Source organism: Sus scrofa, chromosome 14, assembly GCF_054392235.1.
Source record: "Sus scrofa isolate SSC_HxYL_T2T_F1_AM1 chromosome 14, Sscrofa_HxYL_maternal_Yorkshire_Landrace_v2.0, whole genome shotgun sequence".
Lineage (NCBI taxonomy): Eukaryota > Metazoa > Chordata > Mammalia > Artiodactyla > Suidae > Sus > Sus scrofa.
The window spans coordinates 124,690,406-124,717,061 of record NC_139396.1 but is presented as its reverse complement, the minus strand read 5'-3'; the positions used below and the strand labels follow the sequence as shown (position 1 = coordinate 124,717,061).

General features: G+C 38.9%; 2 protein-coding genes across 7 annotated transcripts in view; one reads left to right on the top strand and one right to left on the bottom strand.

Annotated features, from left to right (window-relative positions):
* Window positions 1-26,656, bottom strand: part of RPP30 (ribonuclease P/MRP subunit p30) — a 345,838-nt gene that overhangs the window by 84,719 nt on the left and 234,463 nt on the right. The window lies entirely within an intron of this gene.
* HTR7 (5-hydroxytryptamine receptor 7) overlaps window positions 1-26,656 on the top strand; it is a 106,666-nt gene that overhangs the window by 36,782 nt on the left and 43,228 nt on the right. For 2 of the 6 annotated variants that reach the window (XM_084993139.1, XM_084993140.1), the window contains exon 2: window positions 974-1,132. In XM_084993139.1, the coding sequence (XP_084849265.1) occupies window positions 1,053-1,132 (80 nt within the window). In that variant the 5' untranslated portion in view covers window positions 974-1,052. 6 annotated transcript variants of the gene reach the window in all.

Here is a 26,656-nt window from a genome sequence, read left to right as displayed (position 1 = left end):
CCCCATTCCTTAAATAAACTTGACTTCCTTATACTTTACTGATATTGACCCAGTTGTATTCACTATTCCATTTATGAGAATGGTGGGTTTTTTTGTTCCTTTGTGTTTTGCTTGTTTGTTTGGTTGGTTGGTTTTTATTGGCCAGACCTATGGCATATGGAAGTTCCTGAACTAGGGATTGAATCTGAGCCAGAGTTGTGACCTACACTACAAATGCAGATCTTAAACCCACTGCGTTGGGCCAGGGATTGAACCCGTGACTCTGCAGTGACCCGAGCCACTGCAGTTGGATTCTTAACCCACTGCACCATGGTGGGAAAATCCCTGGGAATTTTTTAAAAAATAGATATTAATATAATTTGTTCTTATAGCTGCCATTTACTGAAGACAAGCTAGGTGCCAGGAATGGTCCCAAGGATTTTACAAATGTTCTTATTTAAATGCTGACATGGTCCTGTAAGGAAAGAGCTATTATTTCCATTGTGCAGATTGGACCGAAGGCTCCAAGAGATGAAATGACCTGCTCTTGGCCTCTCACCTAGTAACGATTAGAGCAGGGGTTCAAACCCAGGCTGTGTATCTCAGAGGCTGGGCATGGAATCCCCAAGCTTGAGTTTCAGAAAAAGAACATGGAGGTATTTAGTATGTTTCACAGGGGCTATTACTGGATAGCCTTTGTGGTTAATTTTAAGATAATGAAAGCATTATAGGATGTAGATGATTATATCTCCTAAAGTAGCTGGTAACATGAATTGTTTTATATGCAGTGTATTTTATGACAGATGATGTATAAAATGCTATACTATTCCACATCATATCTTTAATAAGACTTGTCTTAGTGAGAATGTAATTAATCCCCATCTTCCTGTGTGTAATTTTATTGTACCTGTCAAGAATTAAATTTTCTGGAAATCTTGCCTGAAGTCACAGAATAAAAATAATAATTATACAGTATCCTTTCTCCTGTGGGCAGAAAAATTCATGGTGAAGAGTCACAGCTTAATGGAAAATGAGAGAAGAAAATAAGAGACAACTCAAGCAGAGGTGTGATCATGGGGGCTCTAAAGTATAGCAGGAACATCATAATTATTGAAGCAGATGACAAGGAGATGCAAACCATTCAAATGATGGGGTAAGAAAATACTGAGTAAATTTTAACATCAGATTAAAATCTGGGCTATTTCTGGTAGTATTATGGATGGACTGGTTATTCTGCAAAACCTGTGTAATGCAAACCCCTGGAAATTCTGGGTAAAAAAAATGTCATTTAAATTGCATGGCTGATCTGGCAGGAAAGTGAGAGGAAACCTTATAGGCCTGAAATGGAGAGAAAGCAAGCAGTCAGGAAAACCATCATGGAAGCTGGTGGCCTCCCTTGGGGTAGCTGCTGATTTCTGTTAACCTAAAATCTTGAATGTAAAGACTGTCATTCTGGAAGCAAGAAATAAGCCCAGTGGTTTTACGAAATGGGGAGTGATACTGAAGCTGACACCCAAATTCCGGATCCTTGAAAGGATGACCCGTGGGGGTGGAGACTTGCAAGGGAGTTATCAGGGAAATGTGCCTTTATTAACTATGGCACTGTGCAGTGCAAAATCTCTCTTATGAATTTGTAGCCATAAATAGGCACTCATGGGGTTAAGGTTCAAGTTCATACCACTCCTGAGGCATAAGGAAAATAAACAAAAAGTTCCAAACTAGAATTTGGTGTAAAAGGATCCTGGACTGACAATACTGCCCAGCCTAGCAGAAATGGATGAAAATGATCTCTGGAGATACACACCTTCATTACAAGTCTCAGAGACTCCCCACAGTTAAAGTCCCAGAAAGCCCAGTCTCCCAGTCACAACATCATAAAACTCAGGAAACCAGGCCCTACTAGCAGAAACTATACACAGCCCAATTGGGTCTGAAGATTTTAGATGTATTTATTAAATGCTACTCCTCAGATACCCATTATGACTGTGTTTAAAAAGTAAAAGATGGAATCAAAAGTATGATCAAGGAACAAAAATATTAAGAAATGACCAGGTATATATCAAAACCAAAATACAAAGACACTACGAAAAGGGAAAATTACAGGCCAATATCTTTGATGAACATAGATGCAAAAATTCTCAATAAAATGTTAGCAAACTGAATCCAACAACACATACAAAAGATCTTAAACCAAAACCAAGCTGAATTCATCCCAGGGTCACAAGGATAGTTCCACATATGCAAATCAGTCAATGAGATACACTACATCAACAAAAGACAAAAATCACATGATCATTTCAGTAGATACAGAAGAAGCATTTGATAAAATTCAGTATCCACTCATGATAAAAACTCTTATCAAAGTAAATACTCTAGGGTTCATATCTCAACATAATAAAAGCTATTTATGACAAACCAATGGCCATATGTAATAGTCAGCAGTGAAAAGCTAAAAGCCTTCCTGCTAAAGTCTAGAACAAGATAAGGATGCCACTTTTATTCAACATAACCACTTTTATTCAACATAGTATTGGAAGTCCTAGCAACAACAATCAGACAAGAAAAAGAAAAGGTATCCAGATTGGAAGGGAAGAGGTAAAATTGTTACTCTATGAAAATTACATGACAGTCTATAGAAAACACTAAAGATGCCACACAAAAACTACTAGAACTGATAAATGAATTCAACAGGGTAGCAAGGATACAAGATTAGCATACAGAAATTGATTGTGTGACACTAACAATGAAATATAAGAAAAGGAATTTTTAAAAAAAAGTCCCTTCACAATCACCTAAAAAAGTACTTAGGAATAAACCTGACCAAAGAGATAAAGGACTTATATGCTGAGAACTATAAAATGTGAATAAAGGAAATTGATTCAAAGAAATGGAAAGATATCCCATGCTCTTGAATTGGAAGAATTAATATTGTTCAAATGGCCACACCACCCAAAGCAATCTACAGATTTAATGTGATCCCTATCAAATTACCTATGACAGCTTTCACAGAACCAGAATAAATAATCCTAAAATTTATACGGAATTGTAAAAGACCCATAATTGCCAAAGCAGTCCTGAAGAAAAAGAAGAAAGCAGGAAGCAAACCTGTTTCAGACTTCAGACAATAATGCAAAGCTAAAGTAATCAAAACAGTGTGGTACTAGCACGAAAGTGTATGGATCAATGTAACAGAACAGAACGCCCAGAAATAAACTCACATACTTACGGTCAATTCATCTTTCAAAAAGGAGCCAAGAATATACCATGGAGAAAAGGCAGTCTCTTTAGCAAGTGGTGTCAGGAAAGTTGGACAGCCACATGTAAATCAATTAAATTAAAACACTCCCTTACACCATACTCAAAAATTAACTCAAAATGGCTTAAAGAATTAAACACAAGACATGATACTATAGAACTCTTGGAAGAGAACATAAGCAAAACATTTTCTGACATAAATCATACCAATGTTTTCTTAGGTCAGTCTCACAAGGCAATAAGAAATAAAAGCAAAAACAAACAAATGGGATCTAATAAAACTCACAAGCTTTTTCCAGCAAAGGAAGCCGTAAACAAAATGAAAAGGCAGCCTACAGACTGACAGTAAATATTTGCAAATGATGACGAGCGCTTAATTTCCAAAATATACAGATAGTTCATACAATTCAATAACAAAAAACTTAATTGAAAAATGGGTAGAAGATAAAAATAGACATTTCTCCAAAGAAGACATACAGATGGCCAAAAAGTACATGAAAAGGTATTCAACATCACTAATTATTAGAGAAATGCAAATCTAAACTACAGTGAGGTACCAGCCTACACTGGTCAGAATGACCATCTTTAATTTTTCTTTTGGTCTTTTTGGGGCTACACCTGCGTCATATGGAAATTCCCAGGCTAGGGGTAGAATTGGTGCTACAGCTGCTGGCCTATGCCATAGCCACAGCAATGTGGGATCTGGGCCATGTCTGTGACCTACACCACAGCTTATGGCGATGCCAGATCCTAACCCACTGAATGAAGCCAGAGAGCAAACCCATGTCCTCATGGATAACAGTTGGGTTTGTTAACTGCTGAGCCATGACAGGAACGCTCAGAATGACCACCTTAATAAATGTGGAGAAAAAGAAACCCCTTTACTCTTAATGGGAATGTAAATTGGTGCAGCCACTATGGAAAACTGTATGGAGGTTTCTCAAAAAACTAAAAACAGATTTGCCATATAATTCTGCAATCCCATTCCTGGACATATATCCAGAGAAATCTCTATTTTGAAAAGATACATGAATCGCAGTGTTCATTGAGACGTTGTTCACAATAGTCAAGACTTTTTAAACAATCTAAATGTCAATAGACAGATTAATGGGCAAAGAAAGTGGTCCATATATACAGCAGAATACTATTCAGCCATAAAAATAATGAAATAATGACATTTGCAGCAATATGGATGGACCTAGAAATCATCATACTAAGTAAAGTAAGTCATAAAGAGAAAGACAAAGACCATATGATATTACCTATAAGTGGAATATAAAATATGACATAAATGAGCTTATTTATGAAAAAGAAACAGATTTATAGATGTAGAAGACAGACTTGTGGTTGCTCAGGGAGTGTGAGGGGGACAAGGGATGGATTGGGAGCTTTGTGTTAGCAGATGCAAACTATTATATATACAATGTATAAACAACAAGGTGCTACTATATATATATAGCACAGGGGAGCAGATGCAAACTATTATATATACAATGTATAAACAACAAGGTGCTATTATATATATAGCACAGGGGACTATATTCAATTATCTATGATAAACCACAATGGAAAAGAATATGAAAAAGAATGTATACATATGGATAACTGAGTCATTTTCCTATACAGTAGAAATTAACACAGCATTATACATCAACTATATTTCAATAAAATAATTTTTTTTAAAAATGACCAGGCAGATTTGTGGGAAGAAGGAAAAAACCTTCCAGGATGGGTGTTAGAAAATTGTATGAGCCACAGATGAACACTAGGAGCCTCAATAACATGGAAAGGGCAAGGGTTTGCCTTGTTTTAGAGGATCCTGGTTGAGTCTAATTGCCCATTTCAGGGCACTGTCATAGCTTTGTCAGAGTGCCTTTCCTCTGGAAGAATCCACACATCTCATTCCTTGATATCTAGGAAAGGTAATGGAGCATAATTCTAGGGAGTTAATTACTTAAGGAAGTCAGCAATTCCAAAGCCTTTTGGAGAAGTCTGGCATCATCATCATCACCATAATCCCTGCCACCATCATCTCCAGTAACACTGATTAAGCACGTACCAAAGCTTCACGCATTGTGCTGAGTGTAGTAATACTATTATTACTTAACTGAACTTGAACTGAGCACAATAAATAATACGGATTATCTAATCTTATTAAATAAGATGTTACTTTACTTAACCATATTATGTAAGTGCTGTCATTAACCCAATGTTATAAATGAGGTAACGAAGTCTTAGGTTAAATGGCTCACTTAAGCTTACAAATTAATTGAGTGTGACCCCAGTCAGCCTGTCTTCTGAGCTCACTGATTTTTCTGTCTCTGGAAGCTGCTCAGTGTTCTTGGAAAAGTAGAGCAGCCAGTGTCATATCCTGAGGAGGCTGGGGCATTAGGTACACTGTCTCTATCCCATAGCTAGGAATCGGAGATTCCATGGACCAGCAAACATCCAGGAGCCTCTCCAGGATGTGGGATGAAACACTTCTTGCTGCATTTATAGAATGTCCTGTGAATGACAGGAATCAGCCTTCCAAAGGGGAGCTCAAGCAGAACCAGAGGTCCGTGCTTGATCCTGGAGTGGCTGATCCAACTCAGGAAGAGGAGTGAGTGAGCCAAGGTCTGGAGCCAAAGGAGAGAGTGCCCAGTGCAAGGACCCGGGCTCTGGGAGCAATTCTTGAGTAAGATGCATATTCCAGCTTGACTGCTGCCTGCACTCACTGTGGCTCCAGGCAGGGTTGTTCTAGGAACTTTACAGTGGCCAAAGAACAGCACAGTGGGATTTTTCCCAGTGAAATGCTGATTTTGATGCAGAAAATTTGACTCATGAATACTGATTTTAAGTTGCTGGGGAGGGACTTTGATTCTCTGCTTAAGAGAAATAAGATGCTCTTTTATATAACAAGACAGGCTGTTTGAAATAAGGACATTTGAAATCAGATTCTTTTTTTTTTCTGGTGGAATCACAAACATTTTCTAGGGAAAGTAAAATACTCTCTCAGATTCTTATTTTCAGTTAAAGGGTGAATGGTTGCATTGTATTGACCAAATATTACCCTTCTGATGTCTTCTGGATTTCCTCTGGAATATGAGCTCAGTTTTCTCACTGTTTTCATAGGAGAATGTCTTAAAATCTTTTTCTCTTTGAAAGAAATATTTAAAAGAAAAAATCCAAAAAGTCATGGCTCATTTGTTAGTTTAGCTTCAATTCCTTATCTTCACTATTTAGCTTTTAAAAGGAGATGTGTTTGTATGTATTGATGCATATGTCTGATAAATATGGTGAAGAGGAAAAAGCAGGTTGTAAAATATGTAGAGTATTACCTGATTTATATGAAAAGATCACATATTGACATGTATAAGTATAATATGTGTAAAGAATTTCTTGAAGAATACACTAAACGGTCATTATGTCTGAGAGTGGTGTTGGAAATCTAAGATAGAAATGGGAAAAGGAACTTTCACTTTTAAATTCATACCATTTGATATTATTCAACATTTTTTCTATGAGTCTCATATTACCATCTAATATAAACAATGAAAAAAGTTTATTAAAACTACAGTGAGATATCACCTCACACTGGTCAGAATGGCCATCATCAAAAACTCTACAAATATAAAGGCTGGAGAGGGTATGGAGAAAGGGGAACCCTCCTACACTGTTGGTGGAATGTAAATTGGTGTAGATACTATAGAAAACAGTACAGAGGTTCCTAAAAAAACCAAAAATATATCTACCATATGATCCAGCAATCCCATTTCTGGGCATAAATCTGGAGGAAACCATAATTCAAAAAAATACAAGCACCCCAACTTTCATTGCAGCACTATTTACAATAGCCAAAACATGGAAGCAACCCAAATGTCGATCAACAGATGAATAACTAAAGAAGGTGTGGTATATTTTTATGATGGAATATTAGCCATAAAAAAGAATGAAATAATGCCATTTGCAGCAACATGGATGGACCTAGAGATTATCATAAAGTGAAGTAAGCCAGAGAAAGACAAATGTCATATGATATTGCTTATATTGTATCACCTAAAAAAAAAAAGACACAAATTAACTTATTTACAAAACAGAAATAGACCCACAGATGTAGAAAACAAACTTGTAGTTACCAAAAGGGAAAGTGAAGGCAGTTTGGGATAAATTAGGAGTTTGGGATTAACACAAAACACTGCCATATATAAAATAGATAACCAGTAAGGACCTACTGTATAGCACAGGAAACTATACTCAATATTTTGTAATAATCTATAAGAGAAAATGTGAATTCTTTTTCAGAATATATATATAACTGAATCTGTGTGCTATACACCAGAAATTAATACAAGTCAACTATACATCAATAAAAATAGAAAATTTTCCAAAATTTTGAATTTCAAGGCACATATATCATAAATGTAAGTATTTATTCCTTGCAAAGGAGTTTTGATTGTCTGTGCTTCTTCAAGCCATTGGTACTCTTAGGAGAGAAGAAACTAAGACTTTTGAAATCCTACAGTGTTCTAGGCACTGGGCTATGTCTGTCTCTTCCTGGGATGAACACCACCACCACCTAAAAACCAAAAAAACAAACATCACTTCCCATAATCCCATTAGATTTTACTTCCTAGCAGATTTATAAAAGAGCTTGATTTGTCGTTCTTGATGATGACGGACTGTCATACTGAATGTGGGTCTGTTCCATTTCCCTGAGGGATTGTGCCTCCCAATATTCCTTGGCACTCTTGACCTGCTATGTATTTATTAATTTAATCACTTATGAATTATGAATGCCTTTCCACATGCCACTTCTGTACTGAACTCCATACTTTTTTTTTAATTCAAAGAATTTCATTTATAGTTGTATAACCATCATCACGACATGATTTTAGAACTATTCCATCCCAAACCTGCAGTCCATTCCTCCCCCGCAAACCTGTCCCCTTTGGTATCCATAAGTTTCTCAAAGTCTGTGTGTCTGTTTCTGTTCTGCAAATAAATTCACTGTATCCTTTTTTTAGGTTACACATATAAGCAATAGCCTATGATGTTTGTATCTCAACACTTAACCACTTAGCATGATAATTTCTAGGTCCATCCATGTTACTGCAAATGCCATTATTTCATTCTTTTTATGACTGAGTGATATTCCATTGTATATATGTACCATTTCTTCTTTATTCTCTTCTGTGTTGATGGACATTTAAGTTGCTTCCATATCTTGGCCATTGTATATAGTGCTACAGTGAACACTGGGGTACATGTATCTTTTTGAGCCATGATTTTCTTCAAATAGATGCCCAGGAGTGGGATTGCTGGATCATATGGTAATTCTATTTTTAATCTTTTGAGGAACCTCCATACTGTTTTTCCATAGTGGTTGCACCAGTTTACATTCCCACCAGTAGTATAAGAGGGTTCCCGTTTCTCCACATCCTCGCCAGCATTTACTGTTTGTAGACTTTTTGATGATGGCCATTCTGGCTGGTGTGCAGTGGTACTTAATAGTAGTTTTGATTTGCATTTCTCTAATAATTAGTGATGTTGAACATCTTGTCATGTGTTTTTTGGCCATCTGTATATCTTCTTTGGAGAATGGTCTGTTTAGATATTCTGCCAATTTTTGATAGGGCCGTTTGTTTGTTTCTTTTGATATTGAGCTGCAGGAGGTATTTATGTATTTTGGAGATTAATCCCTTGTCAGTCCTTTCATTTGCAAATATATTCTCCCATTCTATGGGTTGTCTTTTCAGTTCATTTAGGATTTCCTTTGCTGTGCAGAAACTTTTAAGTTTAATTAGGTCCCATTTGTTTATTTTAATTTTTTTTGTCATTACTCTAGGAGGTGGTTCTGAGGGGATTGGTGAGGTTTATGTTGGAGAGTGTTCAGCCTATGTTTTCCTCTAAGAGTTTTATGGTATCTGGTCTTATATCTAGGTCTTTAATCCATTTTGAGTTTATTTTTGTGTATGGTATTAGAGAGTGTTCTAATTTCATTCTTTTGCATGTAGCTGTCCAGTTTTCCCAGCATCACTTATTGAAGGGGCTGTCTTTTCTCCACTGTATATTCTTGCCTCCTTTGTCATAGATTAGTTGACTATAGTGCATGGATTTAATTCTTGGCTTTCTATCCTATTCCATTGATCTATATTTCTATTTTTGTGCCAGTACTATACTGTTTTGATGATTGTTGCTTTGTAGTATAGTCTGAAGTCAGGGAGCCTGATTCCTCCAGCTTAATTTTTCTTTCTCAGTGTGGCTTTGGCTATTCTGTTTTTTTTTTTTTTTTTGTGCTTCCAAACAAACTTTAAAACATTTTGTTCTACTTCTGTGAAAAATGCGATTAGTAATTTGATAGGGATTGTGTTGAATCTGTAGATTGCCTTGAGTAGTATAGTCATTTTGAAAATATTGATTCTTCCAATCCAAGAGCATGGAATATCTTTCCATCTGTTTGTGTCATCTTTGATTTCTTTCATCAGTATCTTATAGTTTACAGAGTACGGTCTTTTGTTTCTATAAGTAGGTTTATTCCTTGTTTTGTTTTGTTTTTTGTTTTTTGTTTTTACTTTTTAGGGCTGCACCCATGGCATATGGAGGTTCCTAGACTAGGGGGTCAAATCAGAGCTACAGCTGCCAGCCTACACAACAGCCACAGCAGTGCAGGATCCAAGCCACATCTGCAACCTACACCACAGCTCATGGCAATGCCAGATCTTTAACTCACTGAGCGAGGCCAGGGATTGAACCCACAACCTCATGGTTCCTAGTTGGATTTGTTTCCACTATGCCACGATGGGAACTCCTCCAGTTTTGGGTTTTTGTTTTGTTTTGATCTGATGGTAAATGCGATTGTTTCCCTAATTTTGCTTTCTGATCTTTCATTGTTAATATATAGAAATGCAGTTGATTTCTGTGTATTAATTATGAATCCTGCAACTTTACCAAATTCATTGACTCACTTGATTTCTGTGATTAATTTTGTATCCTGCAACCTACCAAATTCATTGATGCAGTTGATTCCTTTTTTTTTTTTTTTATTTTCCCACTGTACAGCAAGGGGGTCAGGTTATCCCTAGATGTATACATTGCAGTTACAGTTTTTTCCCCCACCCTTTCTTCTGTTGCGACATGAGTATCTAGACATAGTTCTCAATGCTATTCAGCAGGATCTCCTTGTAAATCTATTCTAGGTTGTGTCTGATAAGCCCAAGCTCCCAATCCCTCCCACTCCCTCCCCCTCCCATCAGGCAACCACAAGTCTCATCTCCAAGTCCATGATTTTCTTTTCTGAGGAGATGCTCATTTGTGCTGGATATTAGATTCCAGTTATAAGTGATATCATATGGTATTTGTCTTTGTCTTTCTGGCTCATTTCACTCAGGATGAGATTCTCTAGTTCTATCCATGTTGCTGCAAATGGCATGATGTCATCCTTTTTTATGGCTGAGTAGTATTCCATTGTGTATATATATCACCTCTTCCGAATCCAATCATCTGTCGATGGACATTTGGATTGTTTCCATGTCCTGGCTATTGTGAATAGTGCTGCAATGAACATGCGGGTGCACGTGTCTCTTTTAAGTAGAGCTTTGTCCAGATAGATGCCCAAGAGTGGGATTGCAGGGTCATATGGAAGTTCTATGAATAGATTTCTAAGGTATCTCCAAACTGTTCTCCATAGTGGCTGTACCAGTTTACATTCCCACCAGCAGTGCAGGAGGGTTCCCTTTTCTCCACAGCCCCTCCAGCACTTGTCATTTGTGGATTTATTAATGATGGCCATTCTGACTGGTGTGAGGTGGTATCTCATGGTAGTTTTGATTTGCATTTCTCTTATAGTCAGCGATGTTGAGCATTTTTTCATGTGTTTGTTGGCCATCTGTATATCTTCTTTGGAGAAATGTCTATTCAGGTCTTTTGCCCATTTTTCCATTGATTGATTGGTTTTTTGCTGTTGGGTTGTATAAGTTGCTTATATATTCTAGAGATTAAGCCCTTGTCAGTTGCATCATTTGAAACTATTTTCTCCCATTCTGTAAGTTGTCTTTTTGTTTTCTTTTGGGTTTCCTTTGCTGTGCAAAAGCTTTTCAGTTTGATGAGGTCCCATGGGTTTATTTTTGCTCTAATTTCTATTGCTTTGGGAGACTGACCTGAGAAAATATTCATGATGTTGATGTCAGAGAGTGTTTTGCCTATGTTCTCTTCTAGGAGTTTGATGGTGTCCTGTCGTATATTTAAGTCTTTCAGCCATTTGGAGTTTATTTTTGTGCATGGTGTGAGGGTGTGTTCTAGTTTCATTGCTTTGCATGCAGCTGTCCAGGTTTCCCAGCAATGCTTGCTGAATAGACTTTCCTTTTCCCATTTGATGTTCTTGCCTCCCTTGTCAAAGATTAATTGTCCATAGGTGTCAGGGTTTATTTCCGGATTCTCTGTTCTGTTCCATTGGTCTGTCTGTCTGTTTTGATACCAGTACCACACTGTTTTGATGACTGTGGCTTTGTAGTATTTCTTGAAGTCTGGGAGAGTTATGCCTCCTGCTTGGTTTTTGTTTCTCAGGATTGCTTTGGCAATTCTGGGTCTTTTGTGGTTCCATATAAATGTTTGGATTGTTTGTTCTAGTTCTGTGAAAAATGTCATGGGTCATTTGATAGGGATTGCATTGAATCTGTAGATTGCTTTGGGTAGTATGGCCATTTTCACAATATTGATTTTTCCAATCCAGGAACATGGAATATCTTTCCATTTCTTTACATCTTCTTTGATTTCTTTGATTAAAGTTTTATAGTTCTTGGCATATAGGTCCTTTACCTCTTTGGTCAGGTGTATTCCGAGGTATTTGATTTTGTGAGGTACAATTTTAAAAGGTATCGTATTTTTGTATTCTTTTTCTAATGTTTCATTGCTGGTATACAGAAATGCAACTGACTTCTGAATGTTAATCTTATATCCTGCCACTTTGCTGAATTTATTAATCAGTTCAAGGAGTTTTGGGGTTGAGTCCTTAGGGTTTTCTGTGTATAGTATCATGTCATCTGCATACAGTGACAGTTTGATCTCTTCTCTTCCTATATGGATGCCTTTGATTTCTTTTGTTTGTCGAATTGCTGTGGCTAAGACTTCCAAAACGATGTTGAAGAGCAGTGGTGAGAGTGGGCATCCCTGTCTTGTTCCAGATTTGAGTGAGAAGGCTTTCAGTTTTTCCCCATTGAGGATTATATTTGCTGTGGGTTTATCATAAATGGCTTTGATTATATTCAGGAATGTTCCCTCTATACCCACTTTGGTGAGGGTCTTGATCATGAATGGATGTTGGACTTTGTCAAATGCTTTTTCTGCGTCTATTGAGATGATCATATGATTTTTGACCTTTTTTTTGTTAATGTGGTGTATGATGCTGATTGATTTGCATATGTTGAACCATCCTTGTGAACCTGGGATGAACCCAACCTGGTCATGGTGTATCATTTTTTTGGTATGTTGTTGGATTCGGTTGGCTAAGATTTTGTTGAGAATTTTTCCATCTATATTCATCAATGATATTGGGCGATAGTTTTCTTTTTTGGTGGTATCTCTGTCTGGTTTTGGAATGAGGGTGATGGTGGCCTCATAGAATGTCTTTGGGAGTATTCCTTCTTCTTCAACCTTTTGAAAGAGTTTAAGGAGGATGGGCACCAATTCCTCTTTATATGTTTGATAGAATTCACCTGTGAAGCCATCTGGACCTGGACTTTTATTTGTAGGGAGTGATTTTATGACCTCTTCAATTTCATTTCTAGTGATCGGTCTGTTCAGTTGGTCTGTTTCTGCTTGATTCAGTTTTGGCAGGCTGTAAGATTCTAGAAAATTGTCCATTTCTTCCAGATTGTCAAACTTGTTGCCATACAGTTGTTCATAGTATTCTCTTATGGTTTTTTGTATTTCTGCTGTATCCGTTGTGATTTCTCCTTTTTCATTTCTAATTTTGGTTATTTGGGTTCTTTCTCTCCTCTTTTGAGTGAGTCTGGCCAGGGGTTTGTCAATTTTGTTCACCTTTTCAAAGAACCAGCTCTTGGTTTTATTAATTTTCTCTATTGTTTTTTGAGTCTCTATTTTATTGATTTCTTCTTTGATCTTTATAATTTCCTTCCTTCTGCTGACTTTAGGACTTTTTTGTTCTTCTTTTTCTAATTCGTTTAGGTGGAGGGTTAAGTTGTCAATTTGGGATCTTTCGTCTTTTTTGAGAAAGGCCTGTATTTCTATAAATTTCCCTCTGAGCACTGCTTTCGCAGCATCCCATAGATTTTGAGAGGTTGTGTCTTCATTATCATTTGTTTCAAGGTAGTTTTTAATTTCCTTCTTGATTTCCTCATTGACCCATTGGTTTTTTAGTAGCATGTTGTTGAGTCTCCATGTAGTAGGTTTTTTCTCTTTCCTTTTCCCATGGTTGATTTCTAATTTCATGGCATTGTGGTCAGAGAAGATACTTGAGATAATTTCTACGCTCCTAAATTTATTGAGATTCACTTTGTGTCCCAATATGTGGTCGATTCTTGAGAATGTTCCATGAGCATTTGAGAAGAATGTGTATTCTGATTTTTTTGGATGTAGTGTCCTGAAGATATCAATGAAGTCTAACTTTTCTATTGTTTCCTTTAGGATCTCTGTTGCTTTATTGGTTTTCTGTCTAGAGATATGTCCATTGATGTGAGGGGGGTATTAAGGTCTCCTACTATGATTGTATTCTCATCAATATCTCCCTTTATGTCTGTTAATATTTGTTGTATGTATCTGGGTGCTCCTATATTTGGGGCATATATGTTGATGATAGTAACATCCTCTCCTTGGATGGATCCCTTAATCATTAAATAGTGTCCTTCTTTGTCTTTCTTTATGTCTTTTGTTTTAAAGTCTATTTTGTCTGATATGAGCGTTGCGACTCCTGCTTTTCTGTCATGTCTATTGGCGTGAAATATTTTTCCCCACCCTTTCACTTTCAATCTATATGTATCTTTTGTCCTAAGGTGAGTTTCTTGTAGGCAGCATATGGAAGGTTTTTGCCTTTTTATCCACTCAGCCACTCTGTGTCTTTTGATTGGGGCATTCAGTCCATTGACATTTAAGGTGATAATTGATAGATGATTATTTATTGCCATTTGAACCTCGTGTTCCAGTTGATTCTATGGTTCTCCATTCTTCTTTTTTTTTTTTTTTGGTTGGATGGTCTCCTGTTGTTATCTGCTTGAGTGTATTTTTTTTTTCATATTTTGCAAATGCAATATTTGGTTTTGGCTTGTGGTTGCCCTGTTTTTTAAGTATGCTAACCCCTTCCCATAATTGTGTGTTTTAGCCTGATGGTCCTGTAAGTTCAAACACTTCATTACTATATTAAAATTAAGAAGAGAGACATACAAACAAACAAAAAGGGTTATTTACCTCCTGACATCCCTTGCCCACATTTTATGGTTTTGATGACTCTTTTTTATTTTTTTCTTTTTAATTTTATTTTGTTTGAAGCATGTTCATGATTAAATCTGTATGCTGGCTTATTTGAGTGACTGCTCTCTGATTGCAGTTTCCTCAGTCCTAGTTCTTCCTCTTCTTCTTCTTTTTTTTCTTCTTTTCTTTTCTTTTTTCTTCCCTTTCCTTCCTTTCTTTTTGGTTTAGAGAAGCCCTTTCAATATTTCCTTGAACCTGGGTTTTGTGTTGCTGTATTCTTTAAGTTTTTGTTTGTTGGGAAAAATTTTTATTTCCCCTTCTATTTTAAATGATATTCTTGCTGGATAGAGTATCCTAGGTTGCATATTTTTTCCTTTGAGCACTTTAAATATCTCTTGCCATTCCCTCCTGGCCTGTAGTGTTTCTGTAGAGAAATCAGCTGATATTCTTATCGGGGTTCCCTTGTAGGTAACATTCTGTTTTTTCTTGCTGCCTTTAGGATCCTCTCTTTATCACTAACTTTTGCCATTTTTATTATGATGTGTCTTGGTGTGGGTCTGTTTGGGTTCAGTTTGTTTGGGGCCCTCTGTGCTTCTTGTATCTTGAATCCAGTATCCTTTAGATTTGGGAAGTTTCCAGCAATAATTTCTTCAAATATATTTTCCATTCCCTTATCTTTTTCTACTCCTTCTGGAATTCCTATTATGCGTAGATTGGCCCGCTTTATATTATCCCATAGGTCTCTTATATTGCTTTCCAGTTTTTTGATTCGGTTTTCTGTCTGTTGACCGGATTGAGTGATTTCCATTATTCTATCTTCCATATCACTGATTCGTTCTTCTGCATTATTCATTCTGGTTTTTACTGCCCCTAGGTCAGTTTGCATCTCTGCAAATGAATGTTCTAGTTTTTCTTGGCTCCTCCTTATATTTTCTAGTTCCTTTCTGAGGGTATCTGCATTACTGTTCATATCTTCTCTTAATTCCTTCAGTATTTTCACTATTTCTCTTTTGAACTCCAGGTCTGTCTGACTGCAGAGATCTGTTTCATTGTTGACTGTTTTAGGTGAGTTCTCCTGTTGGTTTGACTGGGGGTGGTTTCTCAGCTTCTTCATCTTGCTTGTTGTTTTCTTTCTCCTGAGGGAGTTGTACTCTCCGTTATCGGGCAGTGTTTGCCTTGTCACTGCCGTGGAATATTTCCTGAGGGCTGGCGTTGTTGGTCAATCTTTTTTGAGGCAGTGTGGCTTTTCTGGAGTGTTGATGGGGTAACAGTGTTTCTTTGAAGCAAAGGAGGACTTCCTGAGGGCAGACAGGACTGGGAGGTCCACCCCACGATGGTAGCAGATTTCACTTGGTCATGCAGAGCTTGCTCTGGTGTTTTTAGGCTGTGGGGTTCTTGCAGGGGGTTGGTGGTGTTGGGCAGCTGCTCTTCAGGGGTGCATCACCCCCTGGGGGCTGGAGCAGCTATCTGGGCCACTGAGAACCTAAGAGGCTCTTCCCTAGGGTAGCCCAACTCAGAAGGACAGCCTGAGAATGTAGGCAGATCTTTTCACAGTCTGGCCGAGCTTGTTGCAGCTTTTCTGGGCTGCAGGGGCTCTTCCAGGGGGCTGGTGGTGCTGAGCAGTTATTTCACGGAAGTGGGGCACCCCCTGGGGGCTTGGGCGGGTAGCAGGGCCGTTGGAAACTGAAGAGGCTCCTCCTTGGGGCAACCCGACTCAGAAAAACCGTCGGAGAATTAGGCCGATCTATTCACAGCCTGGCTAAGCTTGTTCTAGCTTTTCTGGGCTGCAGGCCTTTTCTCGTGGGCTGGTGGTGTTTGGTGCTGCTCTGCGGAAGTGTAGCCCCACCAAAGGGCAAGCAGGCTTGTGCAGGGACAGCCCCTGCGGTGGTAGGCTTCAGGCAATTGTTGAGGCCAGCCCTCCTGGATGGCAGGCAGCCCCAGGTCCGTGAGAGCGTAGGGGGTGGCGGGGGTGGGGGGAGGGGATGCACTGGAAAGCACAGTTTTCAGCTAGCTAGCGGGCCTGTAAGCTTGCTGTGGCATGGGGGGTATTCTATGGGGACCCACCCCTTCTTTTCTCCCCTCCCCAGCACCGGCGCAGACCAGGCTCTTCTCCAGGGTTCCCTCTGATGTGGCTTTCCACTTCCCCGTCCCTGGAGTATTGCTCCCTTCCTCTGTGACAGCTTTGTTTTCTAGTCTCCCAGGCAGTCTCTGCCCCGTCAAATGGTTTCTAGACCTCCCAAGCAGTTTCCGCTCTGCCCCGCCCCCCTAGCCCGGGGACTAATCTCTGGAGCCGAGGTCTCGGTGCCCAGCCCCCACCCAGGCGGCACCCCCCGGTCCTTTCTCGGGGACTAACCTTCGGAGGCGAGGTCTCGGTGCCCAGCCCCCCTCCCAGGCGTCCCCCGGCCCTTTCTCAGGGATTAACCTTCAGAGGCGAGGTCTCGGTGTTCAGCCCCCACCCGCAGTTGATTTCTGTATATTGATTTTGTATCCTGTAACTTTACCAAATTCATTGATGAGCTCTAACAGTTTTCTGGTAGCATCTTTGGGATTTTCTATGTATAGTATTATGTCATCTGCAAATAGTGGTAATTTTACTTGTTCCTTTCCAATTTGGATTCCTTTTAATTTTTTTTCTTCTCTGATTGCCATGGCTAGGACTTCAAAAACTATGTTGAATAGAAATGGTGGGAGGATACATCCTTGTCTTGTTCCTGATCTTAGCAGGAATTCTTTTGGCTTTTCACCATTGAGAATCATGTTAGCTGTGGGTTTGTCATATATGGCCTTTATTATGTTGAGGTAGAGTCACTCTATGCCCACTATCTGGAGGGTTTTTATCATAAATGTGTATTAGATTTTGTCCAAATCTTTTTTTGCCTCTATTGAGAGGATCATATGGTTTTTATTCTTCAGTTTGTTAATGTGTGTGTATCACACTGATTTATTTGCAGACATTGAAAAACCCTTGCATCCCTGGGAAAAACTGACTTGATCATGGTGTATGATCCTTTTAATGTATTACTAGATTCAGTTTGCTCATATTTTGTTGAGGATTTTTACAACTATGTTCATCAGTGATATTGGCCTGTAATTGTCTTTTTTTGTGATAAATTTGTCTGGTTTTGGTATCGGGGTAATGGTGGCCTCATAAGAATAAATTTGGGAGTGTTCCTTCACCTGCAATTTTTTGAAAAAGTTTTAGAAGGATAGGTGTTAACTCTTCTGTAAATTTTCAGTAGAACTCGCTTGTGAAGCCATCTGATCTTGGACTTTTGTTTGTTGGAAGTTTTTAAATCACAGTTTCAATTTCAGTACTTGTTATTGGTCCATTCATCTTTTCTATTTGTTACTTGTTTAGTCTTAGAAAATTGTACCTTTCTAAGAATTTGTCCATTTCTTCTAGGTTGTTCATTTAATTGGTGTATAGTTGCTTGTCTTTTATGTTCCTTTCTATTTCTGTGATGTCCATTGTAACTTCTTCTTCATTTCTGGTTTTATTGATTTAAGTCATCTCTCTTTTTTTCTTGAAGAGTCTGGCTAAGGGTTTATCAATTTTGTTGATCTTTTCAAATAAAGTGCTTTTTGCTTCATTGATCTTTTCTTTTCTAGGGTTTTCTTCATTTCTATTTCATTTATTTCTGCTCCAATATTTTGATTTCTTTCCTTCTGCTCACTTTGGGTTTTGTCTGTTCCTCCTTCTCTAGGTGCTTTAGGTGTAAAGTTAGGGTTTTTATTTGAGATTTATCTTGTTTCCTGAGGTAAGCTTGTAGTGCTATAAACTTTCCTCTTAGAACTGCTTTTTCTGCATCCCATAGGTTTTAGATTGTTGTGTCTTTGTCATTTGCTTCTAGGTGTTTTTTAATTTCCTCTTTGATTTCTTCAGTGATCCTTTGGTTGTCTGGTAGCATGTTGTTTAGTCTACATGTGTTTCTGTTTTTTGCAGGTTGTTTTCTTTTGGATATCTAGTCTTACAGTTTTGTGGTCAGAAAAGATGCTTGATATGATTTCAATTTTCTTAAATTTACCATAGCTTGATTTGTGGCCCAGAATGGGGATCTGTCCTACAGAATTTTCTGTGTGTGCTTGAGAAGAATGTGTATTCTGCTGCTTTGGGGTAGAATATTCTATAAATATCTATTAATTACATTTGTTCTAATGCACTTTTTAAGGTTTCCTTGTTGATTTTCTGTCTGCATGATCTGTCTGTCCATTGCTGTAAGTGGGGTGTTAAAGTCTCCCACTATCGTCTTATTGCTGATTTCTCCTTTTAAGGCTGTTAGCAGTTGCCTTATATATTGAGGTGTCCTATGTTGGGACAATTGTTATGTCTTCGTCTTAGATTGATCCTTTATCATTATGTAAAGTTCTTATGTGTGTCTTATGGTCTACTATAAGGTCTATTTTGTCTCATATGAGGATTGCTACTTCAGCTTTCTATTGATTTCAGTTTGCATGGAATTTTCTTCTATACTCTCACTTTCAGTTTATATGTGTCCCTAAGAACTGATGTGGGTCTCTTGAAGACAGCCTATATATTATATAAGTCTTGTATTTGTATCCATTCAGGCAGTCTATGTCTTAGGTTGGGGCATTTAGCCCATTTACATATCGTAATCATAGATATGTGTGCTGTTTTTGCCATTTTGTTAATTGTTTTGGATTTATTTTTGTTAGTCTTTTTTCTTCCTTTCTTTTCTTGTTCTCTTCTCTTGTGGTTTTATGACTATCTTTAATGTTGCATTTGGATTGATTTTTCTTATTTGCGTCTATATCTATTGTAGATTTTTGGTTGGCAGTTACCATGATTTTTTTTTTTTTTTGTCTTTTTGCTATTTCTTGGGCCGCTCCCGCGGCATATGGAGGTTCCCAGGCTAGGGGTCCAATTGGAGTTGTAGCCACCGGCCTACACCAGAGCCACAGCAACGCGGGATCCGAGCCGCGTCTGCAACCTACACCACAGCTCACGGCAATGCTGGATCGTTAACCCACTGAGCAAGGGCAGGGACCAAACCCACAACTTCATGGTTCCTAGTCGGATTCGTTAACCACTGCGCCACAACGGGAACTCCAACCATGATATTTTAATATAGGAGTATGTATATATATATATGTGTGTATATATATATATATATATATATATATATATGCATGCATATATATACAAGATATCCATATATATATATGTATATATATACAAGATTGTTTTAAGTTGCTGGTATTTTTTTTTTTTTGTCTTTTTGTCTTTTTTAGGGCCACACCCGCGGCATATGGAAGTTCCCAGGCTAGGGGTGTAATCGGAGCTGTAGCCACTGGCCTATGCCAGAGCCACAGCAATGTCAGATCCGAGCCGTGTCTGTGAATTACACCACAGCTCTCAGCAATGCCAGATCCTTAACCCAGTGAGCAAGGTGAGGGATCAAACCTGCAACCTCATGGTTCCTAGTCATATTTCCACTGTGCCAGGACAGGAACTCCAGTTGCTGGTATCTTGATTTCAAATGCATCTCCAGTATCCTGCAATTTTACCCTCCTTGTCTCATGATTTTTCCGATTTTGGTAGCATATTTATGTGTGGATGATTTCCTATCTTTATGATATGTATGCCTTTACTGGTGAATCTTGTCATTTGTAATTTTTTTTTGTTTCTCATTGTAGCCTTTTTTTCCCACCTAGAGAAATTCCTTTAGTATTTGTTGTAAAGCTGATTTAGTGGTGCCAAATTCTCTTAGCTTTTGCTTATCGTAAAGTTTTTGATTTCTCCTTCAAATCTGAATGAGAGCCTGGCTGGGTTTAGTAATCTTGGTTGGAGGTTTTTTCCTTTCATCACTCCAAGAATATCATGATACTCCCTTCTGGCCTGCAAAGTTTCTGCTGAAAAATCAGCCAATGACTTTATTGGGAGTCCCTCGTATGTTATTTATTTCTTTTCCCTAGATGCTTTCGATATTTTTTCTTTGTCTTTAATTTTGGTCAGTTTGATTAGTATGTGTCTTGAGGTGTTGCTCCTTGGGTTTATCTTATATGGTATTCATCATGCTTCCTGGATTTGAGTGAGTGATTCCTTTCTCATGTTAGGGAAGTTTTCTGCTATTATCTCTTCAGATATTTTCTCTGGACCTTTCTTTCTTTTTGCTACCCCTGTAATGAGGATGTTGCTGTGTTTAAAGTTGTCCCAGAGTTCTAGATTATCTTCATTTATTTTCAGTCTTTTCTGTTCTGCATCAGTGATTTCCACCAGCCTGTCTTCCACCTTGCTTATTCATTCTTTGCCTCCTGTGTTCTGCTATTGGTTCCTCCCAGTGAATTTTCTATTTCTCTTATTTTCATCTCTGCTTGCTTAATATTTATATCTTCTATTTCTTTGTTCAATGTTTCTTTTAATTTATCAATCTTTGTCTCCAGTTTATTTCTAAGATCTTGAATCATTTTTATTGTCATTAGTCTAAAGTCTTTTTCATGGACATTGATAATCTCCAGATCACTTAGCTAGTTTTCTGGGGCTTTTTCTTGTTCCTTTGTCTGGGTCATAATTCTCTGCCTTTTCAATTTATATAGATTTTTTTTTCTGTGATCTCCTTATTGCAGGTGATATGTTGTAGCCTCTCTTGCTTCTCATGTCTGTCTCCTTGTGGATGAATTTGGTACAGGGGCTTGTTGCAGGCTTCCTGATGGTAGGGACTGGTGTCTGCCCCCAGTAGGTGGACATGATTCTTATCCCTCTGGTGGGTGGGGCTTTATCTCTGAGTGTGATTAGAGGCAGCTGTGTGCCTAGGAGGTCTTTAGGCATTGTGTTTGTTGATGGTGGGGCCTTGTTCACTTGTTTTTTTGTTTGGCCTGGGGCTTCTCAGCCTTGTTGGGTGAGGCCAGATTTTTCCAAAATGGCCACCTCCAGGGAAGTTCACGCTAATGATTATTCCTGACACCTTTGCCTCCAATATCCTTCCCTCACAATGAGCCACAATACCCTTGTTTTCCCAGGAGATCCTCCAATATCTGCAGGTAAGTCTGACCCAAATTCTTATGGATTGTCTGCTTTGCCCTGGGATCCAGTGCACATGAAACCCTGTGTGCACCCTTCAAGAGTGGAGTCCCTATTTCCTCTATTCCTGTGGAGCTCTTGTGCATAAACCCTGCTAGCCTTCAGTGTCAAATGTTCCATGTGCTCCTCCTCCTAATGCCAGACCCCCAGGCATGGGAATCTGACATGGGGCTTGGAACTATCACTTTTGTGGGTAAACCTTTCCAGTCTGTAGGTTGCCCACCTTGCAGGTATAGGATTGCTTATATGAAGTAGACACCACTCCTACTGTCTGGATGTGGCTTTTTCTTTGTCTTTGGTGTAGGATATCTTTTTTGGTAGTTACCAGTATATTTTATTAATGGTTATCCAGCAGTTGGTTGTAATTTTGTCATTTTCATGAGAGAAGGTGAGCTCCAGTTCTTCTACTCTGCCATCTTTTTTTTTTTTTTTTTTTTTTTGCTATTTCTTGGGCCGCTTCCGCGGCATGTGGAGATTCCCAGGCTAGGGGTCTAATCGGAGCCATAGCCACCGGCCTACGCCAGAGCCACAGCAACGCGGGATCCGAGCCACATCTGCAACCTACACCACAGCTCACGGCAACGCCAGATCATTAACCCACTGAGCAAGGGCAGGGATCGAACCCGCAACCTCATGGTTCCTAGTCAGATTCGTTAACCACTGCGCCACGACGGGAACTCCTACTCTGCCATCTTAATTCCTTCTATTCTGAACTCCATACTTGAATTTTTAAAAGACAGGTAATACATCTTTTGAAGCATGCAATTTTTTGAGTAAGATAGAAAAATATGATGTGACAAGTATAATGATGTTAATTATAATGATCTGTTTCTGATGTAGCCTGTGTGTATAGCTGGAGGGTGAGGAATGAGTGATGGGCACAGAAATGAACCAAGGTAAGGGTTAGGGGGTGGAGCATCCTAAGGAGAGAGGTCACTCTGAGTACTAGAGGGGAGAAAAGAACATGGATTTTATGGCAGGGATTAGTCTTGCTCACTAATATTTCCGTCTGTCCTCCTTTTGGACATGTGGCAGTTTGACTTTCTGTCCCACCGTGGCTAGCTAAAGCTGTTAGACAATGCTATGTAATATGCTATAGCCAGGGCAATGCGAATGGAAGTGAAGCATTCTTTCTGGGTGGGAACATTTGTCTCTGAGTGTGGGGGCTCTAAAACACCTTCCCCCTGCCTTGGGGATGATGGAGGCATTCTTTGACACAGAGATGGACTGCTTAGCCATCCCTAAGGAGGAGAGCTGGCCTACTGCATTACCTGACCTCATAAGCCAGCTTCTTTGAACCAGTACTGTATGTGAGAAACAAAAAGCAAATAGAGAAGAGTAGCCTGCAGTGAGGTTGGAGCAAAAAGGTCAGATCATAGAGGAATTTTCTGTTTCTTACCATTTCCTAGCTGGGATATAACACTGACCACTTTCAGAAGTCACATCAGATTTTATTTCTTAGCTGACTTAGAAAGATAGAAAGTTTTGTTTTGTCATTCCTTATGATATTGGCACCTCTCCCTCTGTTGGAAACCACTTCTCTTCCAGCGTTCTCGGATCCAAAGGAGAAGAAGGAGGAAGAGAGCTTCTCTGTACTGGAATTCTTTTAACAAATCTTTAGGGGTACACACATTTTTTCAGTACCCTGCATAGGGGCTGTGCAAAAAAGCAATGCCATGAAGTGGCATGTGTAAAACCCTCCCTCCCATTGGCACCTCACCAGGGCTCCCAGCCAGGATCAGAGAGTAGGGGAGCCTGACGGCCTCTCTGACAGGTGGGATAATACCTGATGGGGGGGGGGCACCCAGGAACAAGGTGAAGGTTGGGGTGCCTGGGGCTGGAGGGAGAGGGGTTTTGATGTCTAGTGGGATGTTGCCATCAAAGCTGAAAAATTAATTTCAGAACTGAGTTGATTGAGTTGGGTGAGGCAAGTAGAAAAGGAGCATGTGGACAGTGGCTACTCAGATATGCACCCACATTTAGATGGTAAAAAACAGGAAAGCGCAATGTGAGAGGCAGTGGGTGTGGGCCAGTGGGAGGCAGCCTGGATTAATTGCAGAGGTAGAAGGTCAGTATATAGTGTGTGTTTCTGTGGGGAACCCAGTTCATTTAAAGCCATGTTTGAGCAGCCAGAGCTGTGAGACTTTTCTTTCTTTCATTTTAGTCTCTGTTTTAAGAGAGTCAAGAGCCTCAGCATGTCCATGGGCTACCCTGCTGGCTGAAATGGCTGGCATAGAGAGAGTCATGGCTTCATCCTCATCCTTTGGGATTCATGGTTCAACTAGTTAGAATCATCTTTGGGGAACAGAAGGAGAAAAGTATAGTAGGAATGGTACTCTTGGAAGTGTCTGTCCATGGTGCATTTTCCAATATTAAGTGAGGAGGAATTGATGAAGAGGCATGACTGGAGTGGTGGATGGAAGGTGGCATTGTTACTTGTCAACAAAAACTATGTCCTCTCAAACTGGTCCTATCTGCTTCTCACTCCCATCCAGCTGCCATGAGATGTAAGGATTTTAGGAGCCAATTCCATGTCTCCTTGTGTGTGAATTCCTTGTGTGTGACTGCTGGTTTCCTTTTCCAAATCTACTCTTTCATTTTGCTTTACTAACCAGACTCTGGTTTAGTTTAGGATGGCAGTGTTCCAGTTGAAATACCCACCTCACAGCCTCTCTTGACGCTAGAGTGGACACAGTCCTGGCCAAGGAGACTGAGATGGAAGTTCTTAGTGGAAGCTCCTGAAAAAGTCCTTAAAAATGAACAGACTTGGCTGGCTTTATCTTTTGCCTTTTTGCCTTTCCTGTCTTCTTTCCTAGAACATGGAAGGTGTGCCTCTCTTTCTAGAAGCCATCTGAAGGCCACAAAATAAATCTGTTACAAATAGGAATTTTTTGTACAGCAGATTAAATATCTGGGTCTTGGGTCACTAGGTTACTGGCTGGGTCACTGCTGTTGCATGGGCTTGATCACTGGCCTGGGAATTTCCACATGCCACAGGCATAGCCAAAAATATGGGGTGGGGGGGGAATTGTGGAATTTAGAAGGATAGGTCCCTAATGCCTTTATAGAGTCACTGTGCCTGATGGGGACTCCTGACCTCCATGGAAAAGTAAACCCCACTTCGGAGAGGTTGTTATGTTCAGCCAAAAGCATTCCTAACTGGTACACCCTCACTTGCTCTATAAAATAATAATTATTCTCATTTGCCATGTTATAGGGAATTCTGGCCAGACCTCAACTGAACTAAGACTTCAAATAATTGGATTTTCTTTTCTTTGTATCTCTATACAAGAGAGGCTATTATTCAGAATAATAACACTGAGGCTGTACAATTTCTGAAATCATCAAACAAAATTCTGTTATAGTGAGTAGACTATAGTTATTTAAGTGGAAATCTGCCCAATGTATTTTAGAAAGATTTTTCACAGAATGAACAAACATTAACTTTAGGATTCACTTAGCAAAACCATCTTATTCTCTTAAGTATCCTGGTTAATAAGCATTTTTATACTTGATAATTTTATTTTACTCTGATTAAATGTTGATTTTAAAGTTTAAAAAAGGATGGTATGCTCTTTCAATCTATAAGGAGTGTGAGATGTAAAGTTTATGAAATTACTTATTTGACTAAATCAAATTTAGGTCATAAATTTAAATGAAAGAAAAAATAATTAAGCGTCACATCTTCTCTCAGGTTAATATAATTTATCCAGTTAATTAAAGGATATAAAGATTGCCAATGTTCTGCTTTTTCTGGTAACTATCCTGAACCAGAGCTGTCCAGCATATGTATGTATGAGTGTGTTTCTGAATTAAAGTATTTGAAAATAAAAGGTTAATCTAAAAAGATAGTAGAGCAAGACAGTGTCCACCCAAGAGATCTGAGTGGTACTGGATATTAAAGTTAGAACTTTCAAAATTAAAATATTTATGAAATTAAGTCTTCAATGATTAAAGATATGAAATAGCATAAAGGACATTGTATAAGGAATACAGAACAAGTGAAAACTGTTGTCCCAAACTACCAGGTCCAATGGTAGCCCCATAATGACCTGTGGTTAGTGAGAACTGTGATGTGCTATATGTGTTAAATACACATTATATTTCAAAGGTTTTACACAAGGAAAAGACTATAAAATATATCATTAAGTCTTTTATATTGGTTACATGTGGAAAATATAATATTTAGGAAATAAGGTTTAAATAAAATATTAAATTCAAGCTCAACTGTTTATTTTTACTTTTTTTAATGCAAACTTTGATCTGTGGCTCTCACATGTTTCTGTTACCCAATGTGAGTCTATGTGCCTGATGTACAATGAGGCCAAACAATTCTAAAACATCTGAGTTTGGAGCAGAGAAAGGTTTATTACAGGGCCATTCAAGGAGACAGGTGGCTCATGCCTTAAAAACCCTAAATCATCAAAGGCTTTCAGCAAAGCCCTTTTATAGGAAATATGAGGGAGGAACATGGTTAGTTGCTGCAAACTTTGTGGTGTTGAATCCTTTATTATTATAGCTATCCACGTGGGTCAAAACAGTCAGGTCACAATGTTCCTGTAAACCTCCATCAAAACAAATGTTATTCTCTGTTCTACAACTTTTTATCTAAAGGTATAATATACAAGGAAAGGGGAGGCATTAAATACTGTTTCCATGCCTCCTTGTGGCTTTTAACACTTAACAAATCCCATAAACAAAGTGACATCATTACCCCTCATGCTCCTTGTTCAAAGTTGGTCCCAAGCATTGGCTTTTTCCCTCTAGGGTCTAGGTCCTGGCTAAGATGGGGTGGAAGGGTGCAGACTGGTTATTCTGCCCAGCACTGTTCATCCAGCACCTAGTCTCAGTCCTTCCACTAGTGCCCAGGCCCAGCTGAAAAGGCAGATCTCAGCTAGAAGCACCTTGTGGGCCAGGTCCCCAGACCCTGCCCAGCTGTCACTGAGTGAACAAGGTACCTGGGACCCAGCCAGCCCTCAC